The 17440-nt window shown below is 43.2% G+C and overlaps 1 protein-coding gene across 3 annotated transcripts; it reads right to left on the reverse strand.

The window, feature by feature from the left end:
- Nucleotides 1-1398: 1398 nt before the first annotated feature.
- On the reverse strand, nucleotides 1399-11228 carry C3H19orf67 (chromosome 3 C19orf67 homolog). 3 transcript variants are annotated; one of them, XM_077324339.1, is made up of 7 exons: nucleotides 10980-11228; nucleotides 9838-10140; nucleotides 8934-9075; nucleotides 5292-5392; nucleotides 4283-4468; nucleotides 3911-4033; nucleotides 1399-2264 (listed from the first exon to the last, which is right to left on the reverse strand). In XM_077324339.1, exons 2-7 carry the CDS (start codon nucleotides 10113-10115, stop codon nucleotides 2090-2092), a joined length of 1005 nt encoding a protein of 334 aa, XP_077180454.1. In that variant the 5' UTR covers nucleotides 10116-10140; nucleotides 10980-11228; the 3' UTR covers nucleotides 1399-2089. The 3 variants fall into 3 exon arrangements, with proteins under 3 accessions (XP_077180454.1, XP_077180453.1, XP_077180452.1); XM_077324338.1 differs by having other exon boundaries at nucleotides 1400-2264; nucleotides 8934-9078; nucleotides 9838-10137; nucleotides 10980-11225; XM_077324337.1 differs by having other exon boundaries at nucleotides 1400-2264; nucleotides 8934-9078; nucleotides 10980-11224.
- Between the last annotated feature and the right edge of the window lie 6212 nt (nucleotides 11229-17440).

Consider the following 17440-nt stretch of genomic DNA (forward strand, 5'->3'; position numbering starts at 1 on the left):
ACATAGTGGCCCATAGTACTGTAATGTAATGTAACAAGCTCTATATTTTGAGTGGAAATGTTGGGGGGTCGTCTTATACACCCAGTCATCTAATACGCCACGGTATATATTTTTTTACAGCCATATATTTTCAGAGCAGTCAAGCCTTAACTTGCTGGAGCACCTTCTATTGTGTTAAAGTGCACATTGCCAAGAGCAAGCTTTGACTTTGCTGTCAATACTTGAAAGAGACAACGTGATGGAGATTAAGACTTCCCATATATTATCCCCCCTTTTCTCCAAGGAGTTCAGGGTAGCATATTTAGGGAGCATAATCCCCCTCTCACCACAGCCAGCTGGGCAGGTTAGGTTGAGAGGGGATGTCTAATTTATGTTCTACCAGTAAGCTTCACAGTGAGGGCTTGGATAATTGTAACCCTAGTTTGAGTTAAATGCTTTAACCACTAAATCACTTTGTCTCCCATGTTGAGCTGTTGTTTATGTTGTCAGAACATAGCAATCTCGTAGGTTTAGAATTTCTAGGAGGGAAATCTGCCTTGATTGGTACAGGCACACTTCTGCACACTTCTCAGGGCCTCTTATTTTCACATTCATCTACATTTATGTGCATTTTATTGCTGAATCTAAATCTAAAATACACACCCTAGATACGAGGGTTTCTCTATTTCTTTGTACCTCTGTGTGCATCACTGTAGTAGCTTTTATGACTCCATATTACTGTTAGGATTTCTAGTGCTTCACACGTGAACTTTTGCAGGGCAAAATTCATTTGTTATTAAGGCAAGTACAAAAGGGTGGTTTTACAATTGGGTTGTTTGCTACTGGGTTTCGAGTCCAATTTAACATTCTGAAATTGTCTTTTAAAGTCTGAAGATGACTGTTGTTTATATCACTGTGTTCTTTTCTTTTGGAATTTATTATTTGCTGTTAGCCCTCTGAGAATCACCTAGATCAAATCTGGGAACACACACAAACATTTAAATAAAGCAGCCTGGGACCAGATTATTTGAGCACTGCTGCTCATATACTCTCCCCATTAAAATCCAGTATTCAAGATACTGTTTCTGCAGGAGTCTTGGCAGGGTATGTTAGGGTTGGTTTCCATGATCACTTGAAGGCTCCCTCCAAAGTAAATGACCATCTTTATTGGCTTTCTGGAGGTATTGCTATGACACATTTATTTTACTAGGCATTTGGAGATATAACTAGTTGCTTTGGATTTGTTCTGTATGTACATTCAATGAACCATGAGTTAAGCTTTTAACTGTTTAACTTCTGATTGTAAAGGTTAATCCCAATTTATGTTGCTTATTTTTGCCCCATCCTAGACACTGCTATGGTGAGTAAATAAATAGACAAAACTGGATGGTGGAAAGATATCACAAAGTTTATTCAATGAAACCATTTCCCAGCATCCTTCCATAAGCTAACACAAAGCTATTTTCAGAACATCAGTCTCAATTACCAGAATGGAAGGAGCCAGAAGCAGAGCCAGAACTGATTTTATTAGTAACATTTAAAAAAATCAAAAACTCCAGATGTTGCTGCCTTGAGCCACAGTAAAGGTAACTAGAGATCAGATGAAAATGGGGAACACAAGGAGCCAAAGCCATGTAGAGGAGTCACTTTCATTGAGCTGTTGGGGATATTATAAACACCTGTCACATTTTGTAGTAGCAAAAGCATCTCTGGGCTGACTCATCCATTGAAGGAAGGAAATGTGGACTCTTATCTCTCCCAGGCCCATCCCACTGCACCATGTGAGGGAGCTCACAGGAGACTTTTTGTTGAAGCTGATTATCTCAAAGTAGATGGTGGTTATATGTAAGTGGTCAGGAACCAGGTAGAGGAGAGCAGCATGAAGAGTGACTCTCAACCTACTTCCTTATTGAAAAACATCACTCTAATTTCCACGGTAAGCAGTGTAGGAAAAAATAATCTTCCATCTCAATGCTAAGCTGCACAAAGTAAGGGGAAATGACACATAATGTGAAGATACCAGCTAATGGTGTAGTGTGCTTGCTGAAATAGGAAATAGGAGGCAGCGTCTTGTGGAATACTGTGGAGGTACACAGCTGGTGAGAACCTTCTACTGCACCTGCTCCCCTGAGCTCACCCGACAAGAGGACTCACGGTTAAGCAGGCCAGAACTTTGCACATTCAGCAACTGTACCAAGAGGTCTGTGGCTGAGGTGTGGGAGGGTTCCTCAAAGCCGACGGTCAGGAGCTGCTGGTAGTCCCCTTTGGGCTGGCGACACAGTACCCTGTGCGAAGAAAGACACAGTGGCAGCTTCCACGCTAGCCAGGTAAAGTTCATCCCCTTAGGATTAATGTCATTCACTGCAGCAGACCTCTGATGTGGCTTGAGAAATATGTAGAGGTCCATTCTAATTGTAACAGGCATGGAATCCCATCAACATCTTTTCCTGACACTTTCAATGGAAACTAGTTATATAGGAGCCTTGTTGTTACTGACAGACTGTGTCTGTTCTGAGAACATCTTTTCCCAGGAGCTACAGAATTTTCTGTGTTTAAGGAGTTCTTCTGTTTATTTTTACTGTTGTTTCAGTATGTTTTTTTCTTCCAGAAAACATGCACTGGCATTCAGCCAAGATTCTTCAGTCAGGAAACTGAATTAACAGGCAGGTGTTGTCTGTATTGAAGTTTACTAAGTAAGGAATGTGTGGGAAGTGAAAGAGCTAGCTGCTTATACACATTTCAGGCTGCATATCACCTTACTTTCAGAAAGAAATGCCATAAAATTATATCTGATGTGGAGGAGGTATAGAGTTTCTTACTTATAAGCCCATCCCAATGTTCATGTTGGAGGTATTCCAGTATTCCAGATAATGCAACAAGTGCATTTTCAATGGTCTCTGTTTCCCTATCAAGGCTTGAAATGTGTATGTCATTGATACTAGATATTGTTGTGACAGCTTTTCCAAAGCTGCATCTAATTATTCTAACAAGACCTTGGCTCCTGAAAGTAAGGGGTATTCTGCCTTTTGCTGGTGGTGTCTGTCCTTGGGCAGAATTTCTTCTTGCATAATTCTCAGGAGTAGAGTAAGCAATGGATGCTAGTAAAGGCTGCTTCTGAATGGGGCTTTATGTAAATGAGAATCACGTGAATTGAGCATCGTTTAACAGGGACTCAAATTTATCAGAATTCTTATAGTACAGTATACATTAGAAATTCAATCATAGACCCTCAGCAAATAGCCACTTCCTCTACACAAGTTAGACCATGGAACAATCCCTGAAATATTCTTCAGGTTTCAAGTAACCCCAGAAGTGATGTCAGCTGACCATGCCTCCTTTCCACACCCCCAGAAGTCAAATTCTTACAGTGTGCACGGCATCACTCATAAAATAAAATGTTTGTTAAATAAGTAGTTAGTTTCATTTTTGTGTGTGAAGTACCTTGCCTGAACAAAACAAGGAAGCATTCATCACAGCTGCCATACAGCCCATAAAATATTTTTAATATGCATTAAAAAAATTAACTTCCCCCCCCCACATGGAGTAACTCCTCTAGGACTCTGAAGTAACCCTGGCATTACTAGTAACCTTGGGCGAGAATGACTGGGCTATAAATTAGGGGATTATCAATCAGTTTCAAAAAGTCCACCTTGAGATTGCTGGTTTTCTTGTGGAGGATGCTGGACTAGATGCATCTTTGTCTGATGCATTAAACTAAAGTAAATTTGTGTGTTCTTAAGAGAGAGTGTGTTGCCATGATCACTTAGCATGGATTAGTTATGCCTTAATTGTTGAGACCTTGATTATGTCCTCTTGCTCTGTAATTATTAAATGCACTAGTGGATTTCATGGATTATAATAACAGTAAACCATGCTAAGCAAAAATCTGCTCTCCCTTGTTTGAGACAGCACTGCCAGGCTGTATACCTACCAAGAGAGCACATCAGAGCTGTGCTCACTGTCAGGGTCCACAGGCATCCAGCGTCCAATGGACCAGAGCTTCTGCATCTTCACTGTTGTTTCATCTCCCGTATCTCGGAAGCATAAGAAGTAGCTAGAACAAATGCAATGTCACATACACCATCAAAGAATGAGGATGGAAAAGTCATGCACGTCCCCAAGAAGTTTAAGGAATGGAAATATAATAAAGCATCAGGGACAGTGAAAGCTGTTCAACATCATAGCCCCATGAAATTTTCCACCGTCCCCACACTGGAAGCAAGAAGAACTGGCATTGTGTATGTCTGTTCATTTAAGCCCTCTCCACTCCTGCCTCCCACCTCCAGGGTGGTCAGCAACTCACTATTCTGTGCGGTGTGTTTGATTCCGGCCAGCAGCCCCTTCCAAAATGTCAAGGTTCCAGCGCATCTTCTTATATAGGTTGTGAGGAACATGGGCAGCTGTGTAAGGTGCTGAGATGCAGTACCGGAAGATGGAAACTTGGTGTGATTCATTCAGCCAAAATTTTCCACAGAAGAAACACGACACACTGGTGGAGAATTGGAAATAGAAAGGTTAAAAAATAATTCTGTGTGAAATATGCTTTTGTTTGGAAGAAATATCTTCTGAGATACAAGCAAAAGCTAATGAATTCACTTTCAAAAGCTAGTGAATTACTTTCAATATAAATATGTGTATATGTATGTGTGTATTTGTGTATATGTGTATGTATATATGTATATATCTGTATATGTGTATATGTGTGTGTGTGTGTGTGTGTGTGTGTGTGAATATAAAGATCTTAGGTTATTTTAAATGAATTTTAGATTCCAAATACCTTTCCAAAATTGGAACAATGAGTTGGATCCAGTCAGGTTTCCCATTGGTGAAAAAGAAGGTCCCATTTGACCACCAAAAAGGCTGTATTGGTGGTTATGGGACCTGCATGGATAAAGCCATGTCAGACAGTGATAAAGAAAATGATTTGGTAAGGTTGCGTTAGAAAGGTGGCTGTATCCAACCACATACACCTAAGCAATAATTATGACCCAAAAACGATACATTAATTTAAAGAACAATTACTGAAACCTTTAGGAAAAATTTAGAAACTAAGGTTTTCTTTAAACAAAAATCTTTTGTGGAAAATTTTGTGTAATGGTGCCCTCTGTAGGACAAAGTCTTTATCTTCAGTCAAAACTTGTACACTCAAAACTGGTTACTACTAATTTAGTTGGAAGAATTCATTTTCTTCCATTACACACATTAAAGAAACTGGCAAGCATCAACTACAGTACTCTTCATTCTTGGCCTTATGGTGCAACTTCGGAGCACAAACCATGCAGCTTTGACCTCTCTCGGAGATCACCTCTTACCTGAAAGGGTCTGTGTCTTCAAGGGAGACAAAGCTGAAAGAAGCATACATCAGGACCAGTTGCTCAAGTTGGCAGGCGAGTTGCTGGGAGATCTCCAGGAGCTGTGTGGAAAGACCAGGCAGGAACAAACTGCATTGGCCATTTGTGGCTAGTATTATTATCACCATCTACATTTATGGCCCACCTTTCTCACGGAGACTCCAGGTAGATTACAAAATATGATAACAATTCAATCAAACACCAAATGTAAAAACAATCCTAGTGGGTCTAGGACTGAAGAACTGGAAAGCAATGCAAGCAGAATAGGAAAGAGGTAGGCAAAGCTGTCTGAAACTTAGGACATATATGTCTGATAAAGGCTGGTGGTTACCAATTAATCCACAATGCTCTTCTGGTAGCTAAATGGAAACTTTCCTCCCTAGGCAAACTTGTAATTATGAAGGTGGGCTGCCTGTGCTTCCTACAGTCCCCTTCCTGTCCCCAGCTTCTTCCCTATACTAATGCAGTGGTACCTCCTTCCCCAGACTTCAGGTTCTCTTGTCAGCCAGGTCTCAGGTCTCAGCCTGGCCAGACTCAGCTTGACCAAAGCCACTGGTCTGACCAGACAGCTGCGGCCCTCATGCTTGGCATTCATTCCTCCCCCACTCTATTGTATTGCTAATTCTGTGGCCAGCAGAGTCCCTTGCAGCTGAGGGCTCTTGCCCAAAATCTTTGTCTTCACACCTGCAACTCAACCTAGGCTACTCTGCCAGAAGGGAGTTTCCTCTCCACCCAGCTAGCAAGTCTCTTGAGACCCCAGGGAACCAACCCAGAGGCAACCCAGCCAATGTACATGCAATCTCTAGTACACCCCACCCTCCAACAGAGTATAAAAATCCTTGTTCTGGCAAGCCACTTTGCCAACTCTGGAACCTTGGATCCATCCAGAGAGCCAGACATGCTGCTGAAATCTCTGTCGTCTCTGTCTCCGCCTCTTCAAGAACCAGCAATTGTTTGTTTGTTTATATTTATATTTATGATACAGATAACTCAGTTTATAACAATAATACAGTGATAACAGCAAGCAACATAGAATAATAGAATAATATGGAAAACATTAAATCAATGCATAGTGATAGCCCAGTAGGTTGGTTGGATCTGCAATGGTTGCCATAGGAGGGAGGCTCAGGGGGGCCAATGGGAAGCGGTGGTTCAGGTCGACCTCAACCAAATGCCTGGCGAAGGAGCTCCCTTTTGCAGGCCCTGCAGAACTGTTTGAGTTTTGTTAGGGTGCTGATCTCCTCTGAGAGCTTGTTCCACCAGGTGGGGAGAAAGCTTTGGCCCTGGCTGAGGTCAAGAGTGCTTCCCTGGGGCCAGGGATCTGCAGGAAGTTGGAAGTGGCAGAGTGCAGAGCCCTTTGAGGGGTATAGGCAGAGAGGTGATCCCTCAGGTACACTGGGCCCAGACCATGTATGGCCTTAAAGATGATAACCAGAACCTTAAATTTGTTCCGGAATTCAACCGGAAGCCAGTGCACCTGCTGGAGGATGGGCTGGATGTGGGACCTCTGAAGTGTTGCTGTGAGGACTCTGGCAGCTGCATTCTGGACCAGTTGCAGTTTCCAGATCAAAGTTAAGGGCAGGCCTGCATAGAGCAAGTTGCAGAAGTCCAGTCTAGAGGTGACAGTCACATGGATCACTGTGGCTAGGTGTTCTGGGGCCAAATAGGGTACTAGTAGTTTGGCTTGGCAAAGGTGATAAAATGCCAGCCTCATTACCATTGTGATCTGAGCCTCCATAGAGAGGGAGGCATCGTGAATCACACCCAGGTTCCTTGTGGAGTAGGCCACTGATAGCTGCACTCCATCCAGGTTGGGTAGGCGCTCTTGCTTGCTTGGACCCTTCCTGCTCAGCCACATGGGCTCCATCTTTGAAGGGTTGAGCTTCAGACAACTGTGCTTGAGCCACCTTGTCACAGCTTCCAGGCAGCTGGGGGAGAGTCAGGGTGGTCATCAATCAGGAGGAAGAGCTGGGTGTCATCAGCATATTGATGGCAACCAAGCCCAAACCTCCGCACCAGCAAGAGGACGCATACAGATATTAAATAGGACTGGAGAGAGACCTGCCCCATGAGGGACTCCACATGCCAGTTGGTGACAGCTTGAGGAGCTCTCTCTTAGTGCTGTCCATGATCCTCGTATGTATTTCTATTAAATAAAGACTGCTTATTTTATCTTTGTCTTATTTTATCTGTTGTCTACCTCGAGTTCCTAGGGTGCAATCACCTCATATACATAGGCTTTTTGAACTTTTAAAGTTACTTGATCTTTTGTAAGCCATTCCCCAAACCTGGCATGTGTCTCTTGGCACATGCAAGTCACGTTCTACCATAGAATCTGCAAGCATATCTTATACCAACACTTGCTTTGTTTCATTTCTCTCTTAGTTTAGTTGTACTTTGTTCATCTTGCTTCTTCCCACTGCATTCTGATATCATTTCTTATTGTATGGTCTGGCCCATCATGAAAATGAACTGTGTGCATATTTAATCAATAATAATCAATCATATAATTTTTGTTAAGTGCAAAAGTGCAAATTAATACAAAAACATTTCAAAAGGGGTTGCAATGTGTTAAAAGGTCCATCCCCCCCCCCCTTGGATATTTCCAACAAATTAATTCTGATGGAAAGGAGGGAACTTTGACTCCTGAATTAGACCTGACTTTGTGCTGTCCTTTCCTGCAAGCTGGTAAGATCAGCCACTGCTCATGCTTGTGCCTGTTCTGTGGTGGCTAGGGATGGGCATGAACTAAATCACAAACTGAATTTCATGGTGAATTTTGGCTGGGTCATACTTTGGAAAGTCAAGTTTGTGACAGGTCAACTAGTACGAACTTTCCATGAACATTGACACTGTTCCTGGAGGTTGGTTGAGGTTTGTTAATGGATACATTTCCAGACAGACTATTTCAGCTCAATCAAGATGATTACCAAACTTCAAAGCAGGGGATGGAGACAGAAGTTTCTCTGTTCGTTTGGTATCACTTTCCTGGGGGCAGCTTCTTTGAGGGGGCATAAATTGGATCCTGGAAATCCAATCCCCACCAGATTTGGAGTACAGATAGAGGAGAGTCAGCTGGGGAACTCCTGTAAGTTTAATATGTAGTGCTCTTGTGGGAGTTATGGGGTCACGAACCAAACCATTTCATTTGATGCCTAAAAGTTCATGACAGTCCATCATTTGCAAACTGGGCATGCGATGAACCAACTGCATTTTCCTGATTTGTGCCCATCCCTAGCAGTGGCAAGCATGGTGAGGAATGGCACTTCTGAACTTGTCAAGAATCCTCCTTTACTGAGTGTTAGAAAGTGCTGTAAGGCAGAGCTTTTTAGAAGGGCATTTCATTAGTGTTTAGATATGAAGGGAGATTTACAGGATCAAGTGGTTTTAGTTAATTGTAGCTGGGTGTTGGTTTTGTTTTGATTTTAATATGCTTGGTATTTTAAAGATAGCTCCTTGAATCCTGTCTTGGAAGAGAGGCTGGGTTATAGACACTGTAAATAAATAATCCCCTTTAATGACATTCTCAGATTTGTGGCATTTGAGCTGAAGACTGAAGCAAATAAACTTCTCAACTGTAGCAGAACTGTCCCTCTAACTTACCCGCCTTTTCACTGGCTCCTGGGGAGGTCTTAAATAAGGTGTGCAGCTCCGTGCTGTGGATTCCAGGTAGTGGAAGTAGGGCTGGCACATTTGCAGGAACGTGGGCATTGCTTTGGCAAATTGCTCCTTCTGCATTCTGTCTCTACTAAAATAGGACAGCTGTATGTTCACCATGTAGTCAGGGAAGAAACTGCCCTCTACTAAGCCATGCTGCCTGCAACCGGCTGTTGCATACATGCCAATACTGCACTACATATGCTACAATTAGGAGAGAGCCTAGTAACCACCTGGAGTTGGATTTGATTTTGGAAACCCTTAAGTATGACAGCCCACAGTGATCCCTTTGAGCCAGAAACAGGCTGGCATGTAAACAGAGCATCTATCCTATCATGTGGGACTGCATCTCCCTCTCCACTCCAGTCATCTGCAGAGCAGTTGAGGGAATCAAGCTTGGTCTCTTCCATAATCAGGACACCCAGGCAGATCAGGAGCAGTATGGGCCTTCACTGCTTCTAATCATCCTGCACTCAGTGAGACTGTTGCCCCAGAGTCCATTGCAGGAAACAAACAATCTTCCCCTGTCTGCCACAGAATTATTCACAAGAGAGGGTACCTAACCTGCTCAATGGCTCTGATGAATCTAAAATAGGGGACATGTGTGGTGACCACATGAAAAGAAGAGCTGGACATGGAGGCCTCTCCTCAACTGGATGTGATTTACAGTCATACGACCCCTCCAGAACCAACCCAGTCTGCTCTCCTGTACACTGAACTATAAGTTGCAGCTCTTCCATCTTTTGAGATGTTTCATCATCATATTTCAGCAAGCAGCCCAATTATGAACTGGTAAAAAGAAGCCACCTCCCCTTGCTCACCCCCTGACCCTGACCCGATCCTCTGCCACCTGTATAGCAGATACGTCTGGAAGTCTTCAGCCTTCTTCAGCAAGTACTTGAGCTTTTCAGTAATGGGAGCAAGGAGCTCTTCTAAAGTGACATTCACTTCTGAAGGTGATGCAGGCTGTGGTGGTGCAGAGCTCAGCCAGTGAGGTTCAGTAATGGGAGGGGAGATGAGACAAAGACCTGGGCTGCAAGGACTGAGATTCAGGCTGCCTTCAGGGCTGGAAGCTGGAACGTCCACAGAGCCTTCAGTGAGGCAGCTGTAGCCTTGCTCAGTAGTCATTTTGAGTTCCTCTCCCAGTATTCTGCTAAGAGAAGTGCAGGAAGCTAAGCGTTAATACCCACTCATCTATTGCCGGAAGTGCTGCCAAATGTAGTTGCCAGACCATAAAAAAAAAAAAAAGTTAATTTTTTCACCCCATCCCAGCTTTATCCTGTTTAAATCAGGGTAGTTTGATACTGTTGTTGGACAACAGATCACTGGATTCAAAATCTGGTTCTGTTAGGAAATTCATTAGGTAATCGTGGCTTATTAATTACATCTCAGCCTAGCCTACCTTGCATGGTTGGTGTGAGGGAAATATTTGCGATAGGAGATTCTTTGTATGCTGACCTGAACTCCTAGTAAGCATGGGCTAACAATGGCTTGAAACAGGTTGACAATTATGCTATAACATGTAGACCCTGCCTTGCTTCCCAATGGGGATTCCTCCATGTTATCCTTACAACAACTCTGTGGGGTCCATTAAGCTGAGTGTGTTTGTCTGGCCCCAGGTCATCCAGCATTTACCTTACAGACTTGTTACAAAATAATATGTAGCTATCTATAAACATTTGCTTAATGCTTAGGAGTCCCCCAGGAACAAATGTCCTCTACAGAACTAGGAACAACTAGTTACTTGTAAGGTGGGCGATTAATTCAGTAGTCCTTGATTGTCTCTCTACAGTCTTCAGAGTGACTTCCTGGGCGACCCTAGTGACCACTTCCTTTGTGATTAAAAATATATATGGGGATACTGCAATTATGGGCACAGTGAGGGACATCATAAAACCCTCTGTAAATCATTCATGAGGAAGGATGAATAGGGGCATGTCTAGAAACAGCTGTCAACAGTTAGGAGCCTCTGACAGGAAATGAGAGACCTACCAGTAAATGATACTGAACCTGGACCATGCACATGAACAAGATTCTGATGGTGGTGGCCAAGATGGACTTTTACAGAAAATTATGACAGTTGAGGTTCAAAAGGAGGGGGCCCCTCCCAGCCAGAAAGCTGTTGCCACCGTTGTGGTATTCTACCCACCCAGGAGGGGGCTCCCTCTTCCTCACTTGAGAACCCACAAACACCGATACACCAAGGAAGAGGCAGGCTGTTCCAGTGAGGAGGGCAACCTGTGTGGCTGCACGTGAAGATAATCCACTTGAAGATAGTCAGTTGCAGGGAATAAGTCTGAGTGTCAATCAAAACACCATCCCGATCCATGGGCTAATACGACGTTTTTGTAACAGAATAGAAGGCTGTCTTTGAGCCCACGCACCTCAGTTCACCGAGTCTTTTCAAGCTCCTTGCCTCCATTGCACTCCCAATAAAAAGCTTTTATATAACAATCTTTAGTAAAGAGGACCCCAAAAGAAAATTCAGTATGAACGATGTGACAAATCCCTTTGTCAGATACGAATATTCACCATGACTTTCAAAACTCTAAGGGCTGGAACTGGAGAGCTACCTCCTTCCTCATAACAGTAAGGAATTAATGGCTTAACTAACCATTCTATGCAAAGGCAGACAATAGCCCTTAAATTAAATTTTTTTAAAAAATTGCTTCTGGGGAGAAGAGCCATTTTCCTACCCATTGCTTCTGTGCTCCACATCATCACACCAATTGGTCCCCCATCGTACGGTTCCAAGAGCATGTTTGCAAAGTAGCCACACATTTGGGATCCTGAGGAAACTTCTGGATGAAGCAGCCAGTTTGGAGTAGAGCACTGGTGGTCAATAAAAGAATGTTGCATTTCTCCTTTTGGGTCAATTCCCTGTAATTAATCTTCTCCAGGAAAAAAAACTTTTGGGATGTTTTTTTTTAACACCAAACAGATCTTGGTTTGCATTTGTGAATGGCAATTTGTTAGGTTCTGAGTGCATATGTGTGTTTACAGATGTATGTGTTTAAAGATGTGAGTAGTAGAAGTGCCCATCCATTGGTCCTGAAGGGACATAGATTGTGAGTATGTTATGCTGAGAGAAGCTGGTCCAAGGTCATCCAGTGAGTTTCATGGTTGGCCAGGGATTGGAACTCGGGTCTCTGTAGTCCTAGTTCAACTCTCTATCTACTGTACTACACCACAATAGAATAATGGAAAGCAGGGCTAAGCTTCATCCTGCTGGGTCCCTGTTTGCCTTCCTTCTGGTAGTAAAAGGATGAAGTGGAGATTTAGCTTTAATATCCTATCCTGAGAGGAGAAATGAGGAGTGACTTAGCTCTCATTCTGTTCTGGATAAAATGGAAGCTAAGTATCCATTAGCTCTCTTCCTTCCTCATAAATAATAGAGGTGGATAGTGGATATTAAATTTGGGGAGCTCACTCCTCCCTAGTTCTCTCTCTTCTTTCCTGGGGTTTTTATTATGCAACCCACCACAAGACTGCTTGCTGATGGTCATGGGGGATAAATCTAACAACAACAACAATTCATTGTACAACTCAGCTGAGAGGAAGAAGGAGCCTGGTGCGAGTCTGATTGGTGCTTTCCATTGACTTTAATGTGGCACTTTAAAGTACTAGAAAGCAAGTTTCCAGTGGCTATTGCTGTAAAATAGTTTGTGAGATTTGTAGTCCCTTTCTTAAGCACCTCAGCCTTTTTAGAAACACCTTCCAGGTAACATGAACCAATTTTTTCCAGCAAATACATGAGATTTATATGAAGCTCAGAATAATAATTTTAAAAGACCTTAGTTCATATCAAGATCCTCCAAATAGTCCAGTGGCCTAAGTCCTGGGGTTGTCTATTTTTTGATAAATACTCAATAACTAATATTTACTACTCAGTCAGACTGGCAGCAATTCTCCAGAAGCCCAGGTCTGGGTTTTTCTGTTTGCTGAGAATCTGTAACTGGAGAAACCTGGAAAGTTTAGTTCCTTGTTACTTCTGAAAATGCAATACTGATTTTAATAAACTAAGAGAGAGCCTTGTGGCATCTTAAAGAATAACAATTTATTTTGGCAAAGTTTGAGCCCAGAGATTTGCAGCTTCTTTCATCAGATACATTGTTTCTGCCACAATAAATTTGCATCTCAAATATTTATTTTGGCAGTAGCAGTCTAACATGGCTTTCTATCCACTGGGAATCTGTTTTGAATAGGACACTGGCAACCAGGAGTCAATTCCCATTTAATGGGAAGTGATTTGGAGCCTTGAACCTGAGGTTTTCTTGCGTGTGTGCATATATAAAATGTCCTCAGATTGCAGCCAACATGGTAACCCCATAGGGCAGGTGTGGCCAAACTGGTTTTCCAGATGTTCATGGACTACAATTACCATGAGCCCCTGCCAGCAGCATGCTGACAAGGGCTCATGATAATAGTAGTCCATGGACATCTGGGGAGCGACAGTTTGGCCACCCCTCACATTGGGCTTTCAAGGCAACAGAGGTGGTTTCTATATACTTAAAAGGTACTCTACCACTGGGATATAGGCTCTCACTAGGAGTGTGCAATTCCCTCCCCCCCCCCACACACCATATTTTTTATTCAGATCTAAGGGATACGGGAAAAAATTGAGATTCCTGAAAAATCCCAGATCCAAATGCCAGTATGGCATTCAGATCTGGGATTTAAAAAAAAATCTTGGAATTTGGGGGGTCCAATAGACCCAGATTTTAAAAAATGCTGGTAAAAATAGTACCAATCTGATCCCGTCACTGGCTTGGTTTCTTCCATAGCTCAGTTTAATCTGAGCTTCAGGAGAAGGCAGCACAGAACTGCATCTGCAGGAAGCTACTGGCTCCCTGCAGGCATGGCAATCCCAGCAGGCCTGCCCCCTGCTGCTGCCTGGTTTAAGCCAGGCCGAAGAAAAAGGAAAAAAATCAACATGCTAGTTGAACAATAGAGAAAGATTTAATGAATTTGTTTGCAGACTCTTAATTCATTGTACAGAGAATATATAGCCAAAACAGGTTCTGGATATTCACACAAGCCCATTTTCTACAATAATATTTTTCATCAGTGACAGCAACCTTTTGCAATATAGAACACTTTTATGTCAAGAATGCTTCACCTATCTTATAGTATCAATAGGCCATTGGCTTAACAGTTCCATAGGAGAATCTCTGAAGAGGCTCCAAGGCTCAATTCCCCGCCTTCCCCGTTTTGGCTATATGTTCTCTGTACAACAATGAATTAAGAGACTGCAAATGAATTCATTGAATCTCTCTTTATTAAGCCAGCACATCGATTTTTTTCTGTTTCTTCAGTTTGGTGAAATTGACTAGCCTTCTCCATTTCTTCAGTGACTTTGATTTAAGCCAGGCAGCAGAGGGCAGTGCAGAGATCTGCTGGTGGGAAGCTCTTGACTCCTCTGGCTGACTTCTCTTGCAGTCAGTTGAAACTGCACCCCCTACATCCTGGGTTAAGGGTTAAAGGCATTATATGCGCCTGCCTGACAAAAAGTTCCTCTGCTGCAGATACCAATCGTCTACATATATCTCATTCCCAATCCTACAATTTGTGCCATAACTCAGCTATGGCTTCTTTTTCAAAACCCTGGTTAGGAATCTGTAAAAAAAGATGCCTTTAGGCAAATTTAAAGTAATGTACCTGGATATTTTAAATACAGGACATTGTTGCTGCACTGAACATCCACAACTAATCCTTATACACCTGGATGAAGGCCAAAAGGTTCTGGTTCATGAGTGGGCTACAGAAAACTGATACTGCATCTCAAGCTTTACTCAAATTGCAATGCCAATAAAGTGACCTTCTTTGTTCCCTCCAATCATCAAGATTAATATGTAGGTGTCTGTAAAGCAGCCTTGCTTAATCTAGACTCATTTGTTCACCAGCATGAAGGCAAAATACTCTTGTCTGGAGTCTCCAGTGTCCCTGAGACATTAGCTGGGAGTCAGTAACACTTAGTTTTGAAATCATTCCATACATAGGAGGCAACAGGTATGCTAGAACTATGTTTGTTTTTTGGTATTACAGGGGCTCTTGGTAGCTCTCCCTTAGAATGGCAAGACTAACAACCTATTTGCAAATTGAGTGACTGCAGCAGGGCCATCAGATGTCACTATGTCAGAGCATTAGGTCCTCCTATCCCTGCACTATTAGGACTGCTTTGTCAGGTATCAGGGGGTATATTATCTGCCAGCCTGCACCATGCCCACCTTTAGTAGGGGCAGCCTAATCCTGCACTGACGACAGAGAATGAGGTGGCTGCATGGAGTCACTGAAGCAGTCGGTGCAAACTTAAATGGAGTCTGGGGAATGGTAGAGGACAGGAAGGCCTGGAGAACCATTGTCCATAGGGTCGCAATGAGTCGGACACAACAACAACAACAACAAATTCTGAACTAAATAACAGGATTGTCGTAAACCACATTAGCACTTTTCCCCATCTGCAGCAAGGGGGCTACATTTTAGTGTTGGTATATGCCATCTCTGCTCACCACCAGTCATTTCCACAGGGAGCATGGGAACAATGACACCTGAGTACATTGTAGAGCTGTAACTCATGCTTTTTCTCACTCCTCATCTACATTATGAAGGGCAATTTACAATTTGCAAGAAGTATTTTGTGGGGCGATTTGATATTTGCTCTCTTTTCCACTCATGATGACCTGGGAAATTTGTGTCTTTGTTTCTGCTTTTGGGAAAGGTGAAAATCAGGTGAACACAATACTGTTTAATGATTGCAAAGTTACATTTCTCCTTTGTATTTATTTTATTTCTTATATTTCTAAACCCCCCTCACTTTTGGATCAGAGTGGTATCCTTTGAGTCGCTGTTACTACTACCATTTTAATGAGAAACTCTTCCCCCCCCCCAAATAGACAAAGCCAATAGGCTACTCACTGAAATCTGTACCATCTATTCCACATAATATATTTCTGGCAAGGACTTGGAGAAGCACGGCTCATGGCTTACATGCCACTCAGCACGGTTGTCCCACTCCTGACCACCCCCTCCTCCTTCCACTTTCTTCCGAGGCTTAGAGGCTGCAGATCCCTGCTGCGTGAGATCTGGCCCTACCGGTGAGTTCCCTTCCCGAGTGCCTCCAGCCTGCAGCCTTTCCAAGTCATGGGGGGAGGGAGAGGCCATCCACAGAGTTCTTCCATCACTACCCACAATCTAGTTCCTGTTGTAGTCCTGAATACAATGGACTTGGCCCCTAGTAATATAATAATAAATATAAATAAAGCTGGACAGGGATGGTGGGAGGAGTTGGGACACATCACATACCTGATTGGCTGTCTGTGCAACAAATGGCCAGTCAGGTAGGTTGTCCCACCCCTGGCCACACACCCCCTCCACTGCCAGCCTGCTCCATTTGACTGACTGTGGGAGGCAGCCAGTGAGTGTGAGGTGGGAGGAGGAGGGAGGTCCTGGGACCGCAGCTGGGACTGGGGCCTGGGAGGGAAGGGAGGCGAGGAATGTGTGTGTGTGTGTGCGTGTGTGTGTGTGGAAAGGCTGCAACCCCCATCAGCTCTCCCTCCTCTCCAGGCCTGCCAGAGCTCTCCCCCACTCTGAGGACTGCCACAGCTTCTCCAGGCCTCAACAGGACTGCCTGGGGTGGGAGGAGAGAAGGCTAGCACCTGTTGTATTTTAAATCACAACGGGCTATTTTGCTAGTAACATAATATGCACCATACAATGCTACCTAATGTGTTTCAATCCCCAAATTGGTCTTCCTTAACGGTTATGCAGTAAGATTAAAAAAAACCTTATCAGCCAACAAAAAGCCCTTATCTGCTTTCATTCATGCGCAGAAGATACTGATACACAGCAGAACTTTTTAGCAGCTTTGGAGGAGTATTACACTTGATGAATGGACATCTCCTATAATTTCCTAACAAGAATTGATCTTGTTATTCATACAGAATTTAATTTTCTTATCTCACTGGCTGCTATCTTCATTCTCTACATGTTCAGGATTAGACCTCTGAGGAAGACCCATGCATATGTTATTTCAGTGATCAGCCGGTGGGCTTAGTTTATGTTCTTACCTTAAGTTTATAAGCTGTGTACAATAAATATTATTTGATTTTTTATATTTTGTGGACGCCTCCTAGTTGGCTAGGTTTGTTGCTTTTTTTGTAACACTGTCCCGTTTTTGGTTTTCTTTATGGAACTTAACAAACTTGCCGGTAGAAAGGCAGCACTTATCCAGCATCTGTTGAGTTAAGTCACATTAATTTTCAGGGTGGCACCTCAGGATTTGATTGCATAACAGAGAAGTTTGCAAAAGTCTTTAGAGGGTGATGGAGCGTGATGGGGCTGTAGCTTAGTGGTTCCATGCAAGCAGAAGGTACTCCTCTTGTGGGATGCCAACCTTTTGAGGCGTAAGTAGGGCTGCTACAAGAAGCTTTGACACTGGTAGTCTCTTTTATGTG

Source organism: Paroedura picta, chromosome 3 (genome assembly GCF_049243985.1).
Source record: "Paroedura picta isolate Pp20150507F chromosome 3, Ppicta_v3.0, whole genome shotgun sequence".
Lineage (NCBI taxonomy): Eukaryota > Metazoa > Chordata > Lepidosauria > Squamata > Gekkonidae > Paroedura > Paroedura picta.